The following is a 17,502-nucleotide window of genomic DNA, read 5'->3' on the forward strand; positions in this document are numbered from 1 at the left end:
AGGCCCTTCCCCGGAGGGTGATTGGCTCCCCCACCGGAAGTAACTGAGGAGACCGGGAGAGCTACTTGCTGCAGCTCCGCGCGTGCTGCTGGTAAGATGCACAGCAAGAGGCTCAGGCTTGCGGTCCCGCTGCGTCCCGTCGTGCACCGCGGCACCAGAGAGGCCGCTCCTGGCCTCTCTCTGTGGCTGAGCGTGGGGTTGCTCTGTCCCGGCTGCTTCGCGCCGGTCTCCCCTCTCTCCCCAGCATGGGGCCGGGTGCGTGTGAGGGGCGGGGCTTCTCCCTACCCCTGAGCTGCGGCAGGGGGCGCGCGGCGCCTGCCGCGAGCACGGTGGGCCCCGCCCTGTGCGTCAGTTGTGACGTAGGCTTGGGTTGTTCCCCCGTCTGCTCCTCCCCCATCTGCTGCTCTGGTCTGTGCCCCTTGTCCGAGCTGCTGCTCTGCTTTCTGATCCCTGTCATATGCTCATTGCCCAATCCTCTGCTCTCTGCTAGATCCACTGCTCTGCTTTCTGCCCTACCTGACGCTGTGCTGCCGGGCGGACACTCCTTCCCGATGTGCTGTGCGCCCCACGCAGAGGCTGCGCCTGCCACATATTGTGTGCACACGTTGCCCCTCTCCTCCCCTCCCCACCTTAGCGCATACCACTTATTTCCTCCTCATGAATAGTACTCGTGCCCGTGGCCTGTGCGGTTTCCTACCCAGGACACCCAAATCCATGTTGTCAGCAGGCAGTGCCAGATCTGGATGTAGCAGCCAGTGCTGCAGTATACCCTTGCTTAGGAAGACAGAAAAGGGTGCAGTGAGCTGCCACCGTGATTCGGGCTTGTAGAAGTTGATCTCAGTAAGGGTGGTGCCCCCCCTCCTTACCTGTCATCCTGTTACCCGTGTTGTAGGGGATGTTACGAGGCCCATTGCGAGGCCCTACCTGCACATAAAGAAAAGATGATTTCTGCCCAATGAGCTCATCTTGATAAAGGACTGAGCTTGAGTCTTGAAAATAAGCATGTCCTCTGGGTACTAAAAGAAAGCTACTGTTTGAGGTGTCTCGGGCAGGGCCTCCTGCCAAGTGATTCTTGGGAGATGGTCCTGCTTTGTAGTTGAGCCGCTTGAGTTTATATGCTGACTTGACAGGGTTTTGATACTCCAAGAGGGTAAAGGGTTTACAGTGCAGGGGCTGGATGTGTTTCCAGATCCTCCCCCCACCCATTTTGAGGTGTGAAATGATCCTAGGCATCCTCTAATCAGAAAGAGTCTTTCCAGTCTCATTGGTCTTCATGGTCTGTCCCCAGGGACACTTGCTGCCTGCCACCATGTTTGTCCTAGTGGAGATGACTGATACAGTGCGGATTCCTCCCTGGCAGTTTGAAAGAAAACTCAATGACTCCATCGCAGAGGAGCTGAACAAGAAGTTAGCCAATAAGGTAAAGCTTTGAGTATAGGATGGATGACCCAGAGTTCCTGGCAGCCATGGATGACTATTAGAAATAAAGTTTCAGCATGACTTTAGACATGAAGATCTTCACAGAGACTGAAGTGCTTGAGGCACCATAAACAAAGGGGCACCAGTTTAAGATCTCAACGGATTGGAAAGCTGCAAGTGCAAGGTGCATTGACAAGTGCAAGGTGCTACACCTCGGGAAGAATAATAAAAAATACAAAATGGGTGATACCTGGCTGGATGGACGCACTGTGGCAAAGGATCTGGGAGTCTTGGTAGAATACAGACTCAGTATGAGTGTGCAGTGTGAAACAGCTGCACATAAAGGAAATTTGGTTTTGGGACACATTAATAGAAGTATTAGGTGTAAGACACGGGAGGTGATAGTATCTCTGTCCTTAGCACTGGTTAGGCCTTGCCTAGTGTATTATATACAGTTTTGGGTTCCACGTTTTAAAAAGAATGTGGAGAAGTTAAAGAGGGACCAGAGGTAAGAGACAAGAATGATAAAGGGCTTGGAAGACCAATCATACGAGGAAAGGCTGAAGGAGCTAGGCACATTCAGCTTGTAGAAGAGGTGCTTAAGAGGGGATGTAATACCAGTCTACAAATACTTGAGAGGCTGCATAAAGAAAAGGGAAAACACCTTTTCTCTCATGCAGAGATGAGAACACAGACCAGTGGCTTGAAGTTGCAGCAAAGTAGGTTTAAGCTGGATATCTGGAAAAATACCACTGTTAGAACAGTGAGACAGTGGAATAGACACCTAGGGAGGTTGTGGACTCTCCACTAGAGCTGTTCAAGAACTTGGACAGACGCTAGTTGGGAATGATCTTGGCATAGCTATGCCTATGTTCTGTTATGGGTATTTCCTGTGCTGGCTTTGCAGGTTGCCACATGAGACTGAGACAGAATTCTCTCCCTCCCTCCCCCTCTCCTCCCCTGCTGTGTGTCAGGGTTTTTCAGGATTTTGTTTATTTGTTTTTTAAGTCTTCTTCAGAGGCATTGGGTGTTGCATGCAGCCAGGGCTCGGGATTTTGACTGAGGCATGCCAGCACTCCTGCTCTGAGTTAAAGTGAAAGATTCCTGGCTAGAGGGTCTTGCCCCTCTGCTCGTGGTCAGACCAATTGCCATATTTGGGGTCAGAAGGGAATTTAACCTTATGATCAGTTTGGTACAGACTGTGAGGGTTTTTGCCTTCCTATTCTATAGCAGGGGGCATGGCCCTCTTCCTGGAATCTCTTGAGCATGTATTAACTATCTTTACAGAAGCAGAAAGTTGGCTGCTGTGGTCCTGCACTTTATCTGTGGCAGGTTAGGGTGTTGTATCTTGTGCTGTGTCAGGGTTGACTGTAATTTTGCTAAGAGGTTAGACAGTGGATTGTATGGGGTGGTTTGGAGAGGGATGATCCTGCCCCAGGCACGAGGTTGGACTAGATGATCTCTGAAGGTCCCTTCCAGCCCTGCTTGTCTATGATTCTGTGGCTCTGATCTTATTTAATATATTCTTCAATGATATAGAACAAACTGGTGAGGAATTCTTATATAATAAAGGGCTTAGTCTGTCTGTCTGTCTGTCCGTGACACTCTTGGAGCACTCCAATTGGTTAGTGAAACAACCGTTCAAAGTCCGGAGCACTGCTATGACAGAGGGGGTGGAGTTGGGGGGAACTCTGCCACCTCCGAGGAGTAGGGCCTGGGGCAGGGAGGTGAAGCGAGGCTAGTGGCGTTGGAGTCGGTGGTGGTGCGGGGTGCTGGCAGAGGGGGATGGAAGGGGACAAACTTCTCTCCCCCCATTCTGGGAGGTGGCAGCAGTGTGGGGTGGTGGCACTCTGTTCCTGTCCCTCTTGTCATTCTTGATGGGCAGTTGGCTAGTAAAGACTATATTAATAATATTTGGAGGTAATACTAAACTAACGGAACTGAATGCCAGGTGGGACCGAGAAACAATAAAAGAAACTGAGAGCGATTGACATTCTGAGTATGAAACAGGAATGTGAAATTCAGCCTGGGAAGATGCAAACTAATACCTCTTGAAAGAGAAATTAAGACAAAGGTGACAACTAGAAAGCAATAAGGCTTTAAAAGAATGAGGGGCAGTAGTATCTACTTCTCTCTGCAGTGGGTACTTGAAATGTGATATGGCAGCAAAAATCAACGAGATGGTGTAGTATATAAAAGGCATCATGTTATAGGACTGGGAGATCATAAGCTATCTCTGCATTACAGCTGGGACAGTGCCTGAGCTATAGCATTCAGTTCTAGCAAGGTCGAAAACCCAGAGTGCAATTAGTATGTGGAAGGGAATTCAAAGGAGAGCAAAAATATTGATCAGGGGCTGGAGAGAGCAGTATATGTGGAAAGATTATTAAAGACTAGACATCTCTGTCTTGGCGACTGCTGATTTGGATGCTGGCTGCAAGTGTCTGCAATCTGTTAGGTTCTTTTTGGGCAGGGGTATCAAACGTACAGCCTGTGGACCAGATCTGCCTACAAAGCTCCATCATCCAGCTCCTTGTGTTTGCCTGGGTCTGAGGAGACCCACACTGGGCATGGTACGTGCCAGACCAATCTCATGGGCAAGGCCTGGGATGTGCCCCACATAGGAACTGGGATCTCCATGCTGTGCAGTGCAGATCCCAGATCGGCAAGAGTGGTATCCACCCCATGGGTGTCCACCACTGTGCCACATGCAGTGCCCACTGTGGGACACGTGCTGCCCATGGCACCTGCCCCAGCAGCTCTGAAATCTGCAGCAGCTCCAGCGTGGATCCCAGACTGGCTGAAGGAGGCGCTCTGTGTGGTTTGGTTCTCAGAGCAGGTGCTGTGTGTGGCACAGTTCAATCAGGCAGGCACCACACACAGCATAGTGCCCACCCTGGCTGGTCTGGGATCTGTGCTATGTGCCTGTGGCCAGACTGTTTTGCCCATGACCTGGATCTCAGACCAGCTGGAGCAGGCACCAGATCTGGTCTGCAGGGGGAGCATGGAGAGGATGGGGATCCATGAGCCCAATCCAGTTTATGGACTGGATCCTGATACTCTTTCAGTCTGTGGGACTTGATGAGTTTAACACCCCTGTTATAGGAGAAATGGCAGAAGGACCATTGCTGGGGATATTTAAAAATGATCTGGAAAACCAGGAGAACCGTTTTCCATTGGTGGGAATGAATAGAAAAGCTGTGACTTACTACTGCCTGTAATAAGGAGACTTCAAGCTCAAAGGGTGTATCAGTAACAATACTTTCATGGTTCTCAAAGAACTACTGTTATAATCCAGCTATGCCCCCTCTCATCCAAGTATGATCAGTTTGTGTATAATGTCAGGTACTCCCTGATACAAGGCAAAGAAGGCCTGTCTTAATTTCTGCTAATAATCTTCATGAGTTGTCAATGAAGGAAGGCCCTTCCAGAAAGGGTTTCAAGGGCATGACTGTACAACAAGACAATAATCTAGCCTTTGGAAGAGCTAGGTTTGGCAATGGTACTAACCCCCCACCCCTCCCCTGGGGATGGTGCTTGTTATCTGAACCACTTATGGGGCTCCCTCTTCCCGTGTTATCACTCTTGGCAGCCCTCTCAGAGATCTCAGGTTGCAGTGATGCTGTCTTTAGAGCACATCAAAACCCCCCACAGAGGTGTCCCTGTAAAGTAACGTATGTGTATTTATGTTCCCCCTAAGAGAACTGAAGCCTTCTCCTTCATGGTGCCCTTGTCAGTCTCAGAGGCATGAATTCAACAAGCACTCTCCCTTGTGACAGCTCTGCTGGATATCCATCTACACTAGCTTCATTTTCAAAGTGGGGTTGAGACAAAGTGAGATGTGTGTGTGGCAGAGAGATTTAAAGAGATTAACCCTTTTAGACAGCTGGAATTTATTGCTTTTTGGCTTTTTCTCTGGGCAGGTTGTATACAACGTTGGCCTCTGCATCTGTCTGTATGACATCACCAAGCTGGAGGATTCTTACATATTCCCTGGAGATGGTGCATCACACACCAAAGGTCTGCTGCTGTTTTTCTTAGTGTGATTTTCTGGGTTAAGTGTGTCTGCTTATCATTAAGAGGACAGCTAAAGGAATTAATCAGGTTTCACAGCCCTGTCTGCCCCTGTAGGGGTGCCAAAAGAAACAGTACTCTACCTGCCCTGTCAAAGGCTGATGTTTTACCTGTACCCAATGCAGCTTTAAATTGCCAGGCCCATTCAAATACTCCAGCAGACCTTTCCTCTAAACTGGCAGCACTATTGCTTTGGAGCAAAGTTGGTACAGACCAAGATGAATTCAATTAAATTGATGTTTTCTGCTTGTTTTATTCATTTTAAGTTAGCAGGCTTAATCTTGGCTTTTATTTATACTTTTTACTGATGGGTAATTATTAAAATGTATTGAGAAATACCTCCTTTGCACATAATTTGGCACTCTTGCTAACCAGGAAGGTATGCAATGTCTATGCACAATTATTTAAGCCAGGGTGGTCCACAGGAAGCAGAAGTGCCACAGGCAGCCTCTGTTTGTGGCATACAGCAGATTAGGGAAGGGGTTGGCAGCACAGTGGTAGACAGGGCAGGGAGCAGAAAGCAGAGGAGGAGGATCAGTGGCTCTCGGGGAGGTTCTGGTGCTAATTTCTGGGACACCTACCAAAAAGGTTGGCCCCTGCTGATTTAAGCAGTTATGTAGTCTATTGTGTATTGATTTGGTTTCACAGCTTTTGTATTTTCCAGAAAAAATGCATGTTGATGCATTTTTGGTAGGTTGTTATTTATTCATAGCCTCCAAGATGCATTTGGATGGAAGTTATAATTCAGTTAAATGCATGCCAGCAGCATCTTAAAATGTTTATTTGTTAAAGAAGCTCTCTTAATTGTGCTAGAAACAAACTTACTTCTGTGTTACCCAAACGTGTTTTGCACTTAAAACTGATTTATTGAACAAGAGAAAGATTGTCTGCAGTGAGGAAATTGCACTGATTGTTTCAAGGCCGATGGTTTAACCAGATTCAGAAGGGGATCAAACAGATCCATGCAGCATTATCCATTGGGGGTATTAAACATGGTAGGGATGTGACCTCCAAATTAAGTTTCCCTAGACCTCATAATGCCAGAAGCTATTGGAGAGGAGAGGCAGGGGACAGCTCAGTCTAAGCAGGCTCTGAATATATAAATTTTCCCTTACCATCCACTCCTTGCCACAGTGTGAGAGAGGTTATTGGGCTAGATAGCTCTGTGGTCTGGCCCAATGCGAGTTATTTTTGATTGCCCCATCCATTAAGGTTTTAGTCTTAGTAGATCTTGCCCTTTCACTACTAGCTTTAATCCTAGATTTTTTAAAGAGGAAAAAAGTTTTTTGTGCTCTTTCAAATCCCAGTTGTTATTTCCCCCCCCAACCTTTAATGAACAAGTTATGGAATTAAAATGAAAAAAATACTTTCCTTATATCTGCAGAAATCTCTGCTGTGTCAAAACTGTTAGTGTTATGCTGTAACAAACTCTGGATGCAGTTGTTTAGTCAGGGACTTCTTCCAGTTTTGTGGTTTGACCTTTTTTTTTTTTAATTTCAGCACTGAATATGTACTGGTTAATGCTGTTGTTTAATATTTGGAATAGACTGTAATCAATTGGGCCTTATAACAGGGGCTTGTCATAACATGCATTTTAAATGGATTTATTTTTAAAAACGAATCTAAGTATTTACTTTTACTTTGACAATGTTGATAAACATTAGAAATGACTGATTTTTCTTTTTGTTTTTTCCCCACCCTGCTGGGGCTTGGTAGAGATTACATTAGGCAGAAATCTAGGGGTGGGCATCTGGCTTCCCTCTTCCTCAGGGCATGGTTCAGATGGACAGCAGTAAGACCACGTTAGTGGCAAGTATCATTCTGAGTGGAAGTATCACTCTACCTGGTGTTCAGTAACCACATTCGTTTTCCCTTAGCTCAGCCTTCCTTTCAACAGCTGAGTTTTGAGAACTTAATCTTGCATGCTGGAATGGAAAGAGGAGCACAGGAGACTGCTGAGCACCTGCTGCCTTGAGGGCTTGCCCATGTCTTGGACGTGCTGCCCCCACAACGGTGTCAGCACAGTCATGGCAGCAGAGCCCCCTGCCAGAAATGTGCAGTGTGGTGGCAGAAGAAGATTTTTCCTGGAAAGCAGAAAACTAGGCTGGCAAAAGTATTCCTCTGTTGGTGTTGTTGCATCTGGACACTGGTTTGCCTGCACGGTAACGTCAGCTGGGGAGGGGGGATCTTTTCCACGCTCCTAGCCATTGAGTCATAGAATTGTAGAGTTCTCTTATGTTTATATGATAAACACAAAGTACTCTTAAATGTATCCAGCCTCTTGAAAACCTCCAGTGAATGAGGTTTCCATTCTTCAAAACCCCTTGAAAGCAGCTCTGGAATGGCTTCTCAAAGGACAAGCCTCTGGCTCAAGACTCTGCTGCATTTTGTCCCTGGTGATCTGTAGCACTCCTGCCTCAGAGAGCTGTTTCCTTTTGGTCAGCTCCTGGGAAGAGGAGCTCCTGGGAAAAGGGTGGGGCAGAGTGCCGATGTCCCAAACAGCATAGCAGACTACTTATGGCCAAGCAAATGGTCTTTACTGTGCCAGTTCTGTTCCCTTTTTTTCTTCGTCAGACTCCACTTTGTCCCCCCTGGGAATCCCCTTTCTCTGCTCCCCTAGCTCTCTCTTTCTGTGGTGCAAACAGCTGTCTTTGCAACAAAACAGCTACAGAATTATAGTATTACCTCCAAGGATGTATTTCTCAATAAATTTTAATAATTACCAGTCAGTAAAAAGTACAGTGAAAGCCAAGATTAAACCTGCTAATTTAAAATTAATAAAACAAGCAGGAAACATCAATTTAATTTAATCCATCTTGGTCAGTACCAAGTTCTCTCCAAAGCAATAGTGCTGCCAGTCTTCAGGCCCTGCTGCTAGGCCCAGACTGCCATCTTTCCCTGGGGTGAGAAGGCCATCTAGTTGTCCTTCTTACTGAACTACTTAAGCAACTATTTACATCAGCACATACACTGAGCCCCCCCCAGTGTTCCCCGCTAGAACTCAGCCCATTTAGTTTCTTGCATCATAGAAGATATCTAATGCAAGTCTACTTTACTGCAATGTAAAGCCATCGCTTTGTGTCTTGCACTTTGTGGCAAGAGAATATACAGTTATTCTCCTCCTTTATGGCAGCCTTTCAAATATTTGAAGATTTCTGTGTCTCCCATTAATCACCTTTTCTCCAAGAACATGCCTGGTTCTTTTAACCTTTCCTCATATTGCTTGCCCTTTACCATTTTCACCACCCATCTCTGGACATTTGTCCAGCTTCTCCATGTCCTTCTTAAAATATGGAACCCAACACTTGCACAGTCCCCTAGACAGACCTAACCAGCATTGAGTAAAAAGGCACTTTCACCTTCCATGTCTTGTACCTAATACTCCTGTTGATGCAGGCCAAAATTGCATTTACATTTTTTTTGCAACTGCATCACATCACTGACTCATTGAGTGTCTGATCCACCAAAAATCCTAGATGCTTCTTAGTAATATTACCACCCAGTCATTTTTCTTCCATGTTGTATTTATGCTTTGGATGATTCTTTCCGAGGTATAGCATCTTGCATTTGTCTATGCTGTCTCTAGCCCAGCTTTCCAGTGCATCAGAATCCTTCTAAATATTACTTGTACCTTCTAAATTGTTTGCAGTCTTTCTCAGTTTTCTATTGTCTGTAAATCAGGATGCACACTATTATGGCATCCAAATTATTAATAAACATGATAAATACCACCAGACCAAGGCAGACCTGTGTGGAACCCCATTCAAAATCTCCTGCTGTTCTGACATTGATCCACATATAATAACTCTTTGTTTGTGGTTATTAAGCCAGTTATGTATCAGCCTTACATTAATCAACCTTACACTTTATCAACTGAGAAGCACAGTGGAAGATCCTTGTGAAGTTTGTCACCAAAATTTGTCACCATTCTTTGCCTACTCCATGATGGTATGTGAGCAGTGGTTCTCAGTAATGGATCCATCACAGATCCTTTTGAGGTTAAGATGAGAGTTAAGCAAAGCTGTGTCATGACTCCAACACGCCTCTCAGCACTACATCTGACCACCAATGAGTTTGTAGTGAGAGTGGAGCTAACCTACTGAATAGATGGTAAGCTGTTTAATCTCGGCTGACTCCGAGCCAAAACCAAGACCACCCTGACCTCAGTCATCAAGCTCCCTCCAGTACACTGATGATGCTGTAGTTTCTGCTCACTTGGAAGCAGACCTTCAGGCAATCATCAGCCTCTTTACTGAGGCATACAAGAAAAGGGACTGATTCTTAACATTCAGAAGACTATGGTCCTCCAGCACCACCAAGCTCTTAATGAACAGTCCCCGGCTCTGGTATGCAGATTCATGGGAGACTCTGAAGAATGTTGAGTATTTCCTGTACCTTGGAAGCCATCTCTTGCAGAAAGCTGAAATCAGTTAAGAAGTTCAACATCACCTCAAATGTGCAAGCGAAGCCTTTGGATGCCTGAGGAAATGGTTGTTTGAAGATCACAGCATCAGATCCAAAACAAAGCTTAAGACAACTGTTTAGTTGTGGTCCCTATCTTACTGTACAGAGCTGAAATGTGGACAATGTGCAAGAGACACCTCAAGTTGCTGGAGAAGTACCATCAATGCTGCTTGTGGTCGAGCCTTTGAATCTGGTGGGAAGATAGATGATCCAACATTAGCATCCTCTCACAAGCAAACACCACAAGCATTGAGGCAATGTTCATTTGACATCAACTTTGCTGAGCCAGCCACGTCATCTGAATGTCCAACTCCAGACTCCTGTTTTATTCTCCCAGCTTAGTCAAGGCATACACTCAAGAGGAGGGGAGAGAAAGTGCTTCAAGGATGTCCTCAGCGCCAACTTGAAAAAATGCAACATCAGCTTGTGGGAAACTTGCCCAGGACCACCCCAAATGGAGGAAGAGTCTGCTGTAAAGATCTCTGTACTTTGAAACCTTACAATGACAACAGGAGATAGAAAAGTGGGAGTGGCCGAAATTGCGTATCATAGACCGAATCAGGAATCCAGAGCTACCCATGGAGACACGTGTTCGACTTGCAGCAGAGTCTGTGGAGCCCAGGTTGGCCTTGGCAGCCATCTTCAGACCCACAGATAAGACAATCATCCTTGACTGCAAGGGCTTGCTGGAGATATCACTTACATTAATCTTAAGTCATGTGGGACTTTATCAAAAGCCTTACTAAAGTCCAAGTACACTATAGCTAGTGCTTTCCCTTCATCCACTCAGCCAGTTACTTTGTCAAAGAAGATCAAGTTGGATGTTCTGATTTGCTTTAACAAATCCATGCTAGCTGCTAATAATAAGCTTTTCTTCATCCAAATATTTACAAATCTACTTCTTTATAACTTGCTCCAGTAACTTCCTGGGTATTGAAGTCAGGCCGAGCCATCCGTTGAGGACCTTCTGTAACGTTCTGAAGCATTTTTGCATATTCCGGAAACTCCTTGAACTGCAAGTCAATGCTCACTTTCTGCCCTGGATAATTCAGTTCAGGCACATAAAGGTCCGTATTCTAACTCATTCTTCCCAGTGGTTGAATGTAAAACTAGCTACATAGCAGTATTCATTGAAAACATATTTAGATCTGAAGTTTGTTACTTTGTATTATTTTTGAAAATGTCCTACATAAACCTAATTGATACTCATTTCAAAATGTCACTTATACAGCCTTAATGAAGTAGAGATGCTGTTTCCTAAGTAGGCCAACCTTGGACATTTTTTTTTAAAGCCAAAACACCTGTGGTTGTTTGGCTTTTTAAAAATAGAGGTTAAAACCACAGTGGTCGGAAGTGTGCTCCTTCTGAGATCCCTTCTGCCAGTTCTTTCAGCGCCTTGGTATAAAGATTTCCCAGACCCTGCTGACAAATTCATTTAAACTAATCAAAAGCTCTCTTATGCTCCCTTTAGTTACTGTGACTCTCGGTCTTTTCCCTTTGTCTGTGTTATTTTTGTTAGCTGCCCAGTTGCAGCTTAGCTTTCCTTTGTGAGGGCTGAGGCACAGTAGCTGGTGAGCAACCTTGCCTTGTGAGTTTTCTGTCTGTTCACTCAGATTGTTTAGCAGGGGACCTGCAGCTTCTTTGGTGACAGACTTCTTTACAGAGCCCCCTTTGGTCCTTAACTTTCCTTGTTATGTCTAACTCCATTTGTATCTCTGCTTCCGTGATTTTGTCCCTGCAAGTTCTTGCTCTTTTTTGGTATGCCTCCTTAGTGACTTGCCCTTCCTTCCATGTAGTATCTTAGTTCTGCTAACCTCACGCTTTCCTTGTCTTTAGAATCATGAATTCTCTCATATCATGGTTTTCCATTGCCTTCATGTTCTTGATGAATTCTGTCCTAATTGTACTTTGGATCTCAGCTTCTCCAGTGTCTTCCTGTGCTGGAAAAATGCTTTTAATAAGTATTATAGGTAATATTTTTTAAATTGACTTAAGTAAAAGTATTTATATTAGAGTGAACTTGAGTAACATTAAGTGTAGTTCTGTGTTTGCACCTCAGTGGCACTTGTGTTTTAGTGGCAAAATACATTATTGCTTCTGCTGTAGTAGTGCAGACTACTACAGGGCCCATTGTAATAAGTAGTGTTTAGAAAGAAATAGTTTCTTCTTTGAGAACTTAATACAAGACACAGCAAGTAGATGTTGTCTAGTGAGAGTAACTGTAATGAATCCATACAATTACATGAACCATTTTAAGTCCACAGCATATTGATTGCAAATAACTTTAAAGTATTGTTTGTTCATGCTCTTGACCTAGTTGGTATCTGGAATTAAAAGTGCTAAAGCATCTTAGAGAGAATGTGTACATGACAGGTGGTTGTTTTTTTTAAATTGGCTATCAAAGGGAGCAAGGCATCAATGATCTTTGTTTCATTCCAGTGCATTTTCGGTACGTGGTGTTCCATCCTTTTCTGGACGAGATTCTGATCGGGAATATTAAAAGCTGTAGTCAGGATGGAGTTCATGGTAAACTGCAACTTCTGACATCGGGGGCATCATAGCTGTCAGGCACTGAGTTAATTCAGAACTGTAAACAATGAGATTGATTTTGTTGGGCTATGAATTTTGGAATCCTGAATCACTTCCTAATTTGGCTTGGCTCAATAGAGGCTAAATGCCATCTGATGGGAACCTGCAGTTATCTGATTTCACTGCGAGTTTCAGCTTGGCCTTAGGGTTTTGCCCAGACCCTTTATTTGGTTGCCTATTTGATTGTCTTAGAAGAATTTGATAACTGATATTTATAGATGGGTGAGCACATTGCAAGCTAGGACATGGGTTTACTTTGCTATCTGGATTTCAGACAATTGGGCTTTTATAACTCCCTTGTTTTAAAAGGGGCATTATCCACTTACTTTACATATTGGTGCAAAGTCTCTTGCCTACCATAAATTGTATTTAAAACCTCAGATCACTTTGTGCATCTGAAGAGTTAGTGGAAAATAATTTTTGTTTATATTGTAGATTTGACAGCACTTCAGAGACCCACACCAGTAGCAGGGAGAAATTCCCCTAAAAATAGGAAGTTGAATTTATAGAGATGTAAATTTACTGGGAAAGTTGGGGTAGGCTACAATAACTGCTATTGTTTTGCTGTAAAAAAAACAAAATAGAAAAAATGAATCTTGAGTTGATGCTGTGTCTTGCATTTAATGTGCTCCATCACTCGTGACAGAATAATTTCATTTTTAATCTGTTTCTTCATTTTGCAGTTTCTCTTGGGTTCTTTGATGATATCATCATCCCTCCAGAGTCTCTGCAGCAGCCTACTAAATTGTATCCTCTGACCAACAGTGACTCATGTAGAATAAAGGAGGAAAGTGACTGCAGTAGTTCCAGTCCCTCACATCCCATACTGTTTTATGAAGACTTTGACAACAGTACCTAATGTCATGCCAGGTGGTGGGCATGTGAGATCAACTGCTAGAAAACTAACTCCCTATGGGGTCACAGCCAGTAGGACTCTGCCACTTGCTAGAAGTGAATAGTAAAGTCTCTCTAGCAGCTGGATTCTAACTCCATCTTAAATTGTCTCCAGTCTTGTGTGTCCCCCACTCCACGTGAAGCACCTAAACAGGGGCAGGACTCTGGGAGTGTTCTTTTTTGATCCAATTTCAAGTGACCAGTTTATGCTTTGAAGTGTGAGCACTGTGTGCCCTTGAGATAAAAGGCCCAGAGACTTGGAATTTGTATAGACAGTACTGAAAGTAATGTGGTGCACTTTAAGAAATAGCTGTAAAATGGTGAATCCCAAGATTCAAACTAAGGGTTGTAAGAGAGTTTGGTCACATCACAGTGAGATCAGACCACTGTGTTCTCACAATCACTGTTTACTGCCTTGACTGTTGACCTAACCAGTGATGAAGCAGAACAGGTGTGGGTATGGGAATATGAGACAGAAGAAGGAGCACATGACCTGTACATGGACATTGGGGAGGAGATCCGCTTCCGGGTAGTGGATGAGACCTTTGTTGACACATCCCCTACAGGCCCAAGCTCTGCAGATACCTCCACTTCAGGTGCCACAGAAGAAGTCCAGAAGAAGGAGGCACCCTACACTCTTGTGGTAACTAAGCGTAAATCATATAGCACCATAGCCCTGCTTGGTATTTACAGAGTGCCCCTTTCCCAGGGAGCTTATGGCCTTCAGTTGGACATATGGCAGGGAGAATGACAAACTGGAAGTCACTGATAAAGTGAGCTTGGTCACCTGTGCATTTGGTGTGTTTCTTCAGTGTAGTAGGCTTCAGCTGGGGTGGAGCTCAGACCTTGAAGGCTGATTCCCAAGTAGGGCACTCAGAGGAAGGGTAAGAGATCTGGAGCAAGGACCTGATGCCCATAATTGGAGAATGATGTACACCTAGTGTTGCATGGTACCAAATGACTCGTCCCCAGAAGAGCTTGTGATCTAAAGGGCTGAATGAGGGCAACACAGGATGCATAAGGAAGGCAAAATGCTCAACTACTTTTGATGCTTCCTGAAACTGGCTCGTCAGTGATGAAATGTGTTGGCCATGGGTGCAGGAAGTGAGGCAGAGACTCTTTGAAGAAACATGTCCACCAAGCATTAGAAATGAGGTTGGAACACAAAAGTTCAGTGTGAGCATGGCTCTGACTGGGAGATGACTCCAGTAGACAACTCAAGGGGGAGGTGGGCAGGGGAGAAGGTGGCTGTATCTGAATTTTTCCCCAACTAATCCAGATGGGTGAAGTGTTCAATCCTGGCCAATCATGAATGCTAATTTCTCATTATGTCTCTTGACAGGGATCAATCAGTGAGCCAGGACTTGGCCTTCTCTCATGGTGGACAAACAGTTAACAGACAGAACCTGCCCTGCAGGGATTCCAGAGGATGGATGGTTTAGAGCACAGGAGCCAGTTAATGTTCTCTATCTATGTCCTGCTTTAGACCAGGGCTTGCTTCTCTAGATTTTTTCCTTTGACCAGACTGACACTTTTCAAGAAATACCTCAATCAGAACTGCAGAAGTTAAGTTATATACTGGAAATGGCTGACCTGTAATGAAAGCCCAGCAGCAACTAACTCAGTTGGAGCATGGACCTCTTAAGAAGAGAAGGCAGAACTAGATCCGGGTGCCTTTGCTCTCCTGATGTGAGAGAGGAGCTTGCGTTTAGCAAAGTGGGCAAGGAGAGGCCCATGCATGGTTGGAGTGCCTGGAAGAAGTGTCCTAACTCTCTCCTGCTTCTTTGGAAGCTGGACTCTGGGAGGGTTGGAAGTGTTGCATGCACAACCATGGTAAAAAAAATCCAGTGAGGTGTTGCTGTTGGTTTGGTAGCAGGAGAAGAAATGGCAAAATGTGGGAAAAGGGAGGAGCTGGTCTTTCATAGACTTTGTAATCTCTGCTGTGTGTGGGAGGAAGGCAGTGGTAACTGCAAGAAGGGGAGTCCAGGCCATGCATGGGGAAGTCAGCCCTCCAGGGGATTTGGACTCTGTCACAAGTCAAAGCTGGTATGGGGGCAGCTGAACAGGAAGCAGCTGAACAGGAAGCAGCTTGGCTGTTATGTCTAAGCTCTTGAAAGCGATTGGCTGCTGCTGAGAGCTGAAATGCTATAATGCAGTGGGTGGCCTGTATTTTTATTTATATTGAGTAGGCTTAACTCTACTGGAGTCTGCCTGAATTGATCACTTAATTGTCAATCGGAGCAGATCCATGTGGCTGTTGATAAGGTTGTAATTCCAATTGCTTCTGTGGGTGGGCTGGTATTGATACCAGAAATGAATAAACAGTGATGATGACTGCACATAACCCATCCTGCTTTACTAGAGACTGAACTTCCTTTCCAGCAGGAAGGAAACAGCCAAGTCTCCCACAGTCTAGCTAGTGGTACCTCTGAAAGCAGACAGTCTGTTTGACTGTTCAGACTAGCCCTGTCCTTTCTACAGTGGAGGCCAGTAACAAATGACTGCCATCACCCTGTCTGACAGCAGTGAAAGGACAGCTGGAGAACAGAACAGCGGGAGCCTGTGCAGGGCATGGAGCCAGGACTGTGATGTGTTACACATGACTAAGAAGCAGCTTCATTTAGCAGTGAGGGACTATAATTCCCTTGGATGGTGATTCTGCAAACCTCAAACCATGAAAGCCAAGCTTGAGTCACCAGCACCCTCCCTGCAATGCAATTACAGACCCTTAATTCTAAGTTTGACTATTCCTGCTTCACAGCCTTAATTAAAGGGGGCTTGAAAACCTCCAGCTTCTTGCAGTCATTTGAGCCAGTAAAATCCTCTTTCCAAGCACCAAATTTCCTGAGTATTACTAATCTGAACAGCCAGGAAGCAGGACTGCTAATAGCAAACAAGGCTGGATTTGTTTGCAGAGCTAGTTTCTAGTATCAAAAAGGGAAGCAGTAGAGTTTGGAGCATGAACTAGTCCCAGGCTTGAAGGAGAAAATACTGTCACAAAGACTTGGCACTGGATTCTAAACCCCCAGAATCTGACCAGAATTACCACTGGTGTTAAGAGTCCTATCAGAAGAAAGCCAAGTAGCAAGTTCCTCATGGTCATATCCATGTAGGGGAGACACTATAGTACATCAGTGCCATTTTACTCTGTTGTTCTCTCCCTGGTGCCACAGAAAGAATTCACGTTGCTGTTTTCGAGCCTGCACCAATTTCTAGGAGCAGGAAAGGCTTCTAACTCTAGCATTTAGTTATTTGCTAAAATTGTTCTTAATATGCCAGAACTACTAGCATGACCTCTTTTAAAGTGTATTACCACTGTTTCTTTTGACACTACCTATATGTGAATTATCCTGCTTCTGCCTGTAATTCTTTATATTCCCAGGCTGGGAATTTCAAACCATATACTCACCTACATAGTACAAATATTATTGCTTTTGGTCTTACAGGACAAAGCTTTGATTGACGTTTTATGTTCAGGTTAGAGGGTTAGTACAAACCTAAATGGGTGATGGCAAGTGAATTTTGCAAGTGACTGTGTCCAATGACTGCTGTATGCATACACAAGAACAACAGTGCTGCTAACTTATTGGTCATGCTAATCCTAACACTTTGGTGTTCTTGGTACATACCTTTATCCACTAGGGATCCTGTACAATTCCATGCAATACTTAACAGATCAGCTAGTGATAGTTTTGATGACTTGGTCTTGCAGTGACTTTGAGGTTGGTATAGTAGATTTCAGCCTGAGAACTAGCAAGATCCAGTGAGTGAGCTCACCTTCTCAACTCAACAGGGGAGTTTGACTATTCTGTTGTTCTGTGGTAACATAGTGGCTACAGGATAGGCATACAGACTTGTTCTTTTAGCTGTTCAGTACAGCTGGGACAATAGGATTCTGGAGTGGCCACCAGCAAGACTCGTAGCATTTTGTACTTGCAGGAGTTTTTGGAAAGTAGATGCAGCTGGCCTTCCATTTCTACACCCTTATTTCTGGGCATAAGTTGCAGCAACCCAGCCTGTCAGCACCTCTTTTTTGGGGGGGGGGGGGGGGGGGGGGGGGGG

At 44.9% G+C, this 17,502-nt stretch overlaps 1 protein-coding gene across 2 annotated transcripts; it reads left to right on the forward strand.

The window, feature by feature from the left end:
* Positions 1 to 23: 23 nt before the first annotated feature.
* POLR3H (RNA polymerase III subunit H) lies at positions 24 to 16,768 on the forward strand. 2 transcript variants are annotated; one of them, XM_019515104.1, is made up of 7 exons: positions 24 to 91; positions 1,289 to 1,420; positions 5,343 to 5,439; positions 12,397 to 12,483; positions 13,230 to 13,293; positions 13,876 to 14,083; positions 14,783 to 16,768. In XM_019515104.1, exons 2-7 carry the CDS (start codon positions 1,310 to 1,312, stop codon positions 14,834 to 14,836), a joined length of 621 nt encoding a protein of 206 aa, XP_019370649.1. In that variant the 5' UTR covers positions 24 to 91; positions 1,289 to 1,309; the 3' UTR covers positions 14,837 to 16,768. The 2 variants fall into 2 exon arrangements, with proteins under 2 accessions (XP_019370649.1, XP_019370650.1); XM_019515105.1 differs by lacking the exon at positions 12,397 to 12,483.
* The last annotated feature ends 734 nt before the right edge of the window (positions 16,769 to 17,502 follow it).

The sequence above is a fragment of the Gavialis gangeticus genome, unplaced genomic scaffold (assembly GCF_001723915.1).
Source record: "Gavialis gangeticus isolate Ggan-Ray unplaced genomic scaffold, GavGan_comp1, whole genome shotgun sequence".
Taxonomy (NCBI): Eukaryota; Metazoa; Chordata; order Crocodylia; family Gavialidae; genus Gavialis; species Gavialis gangeticus.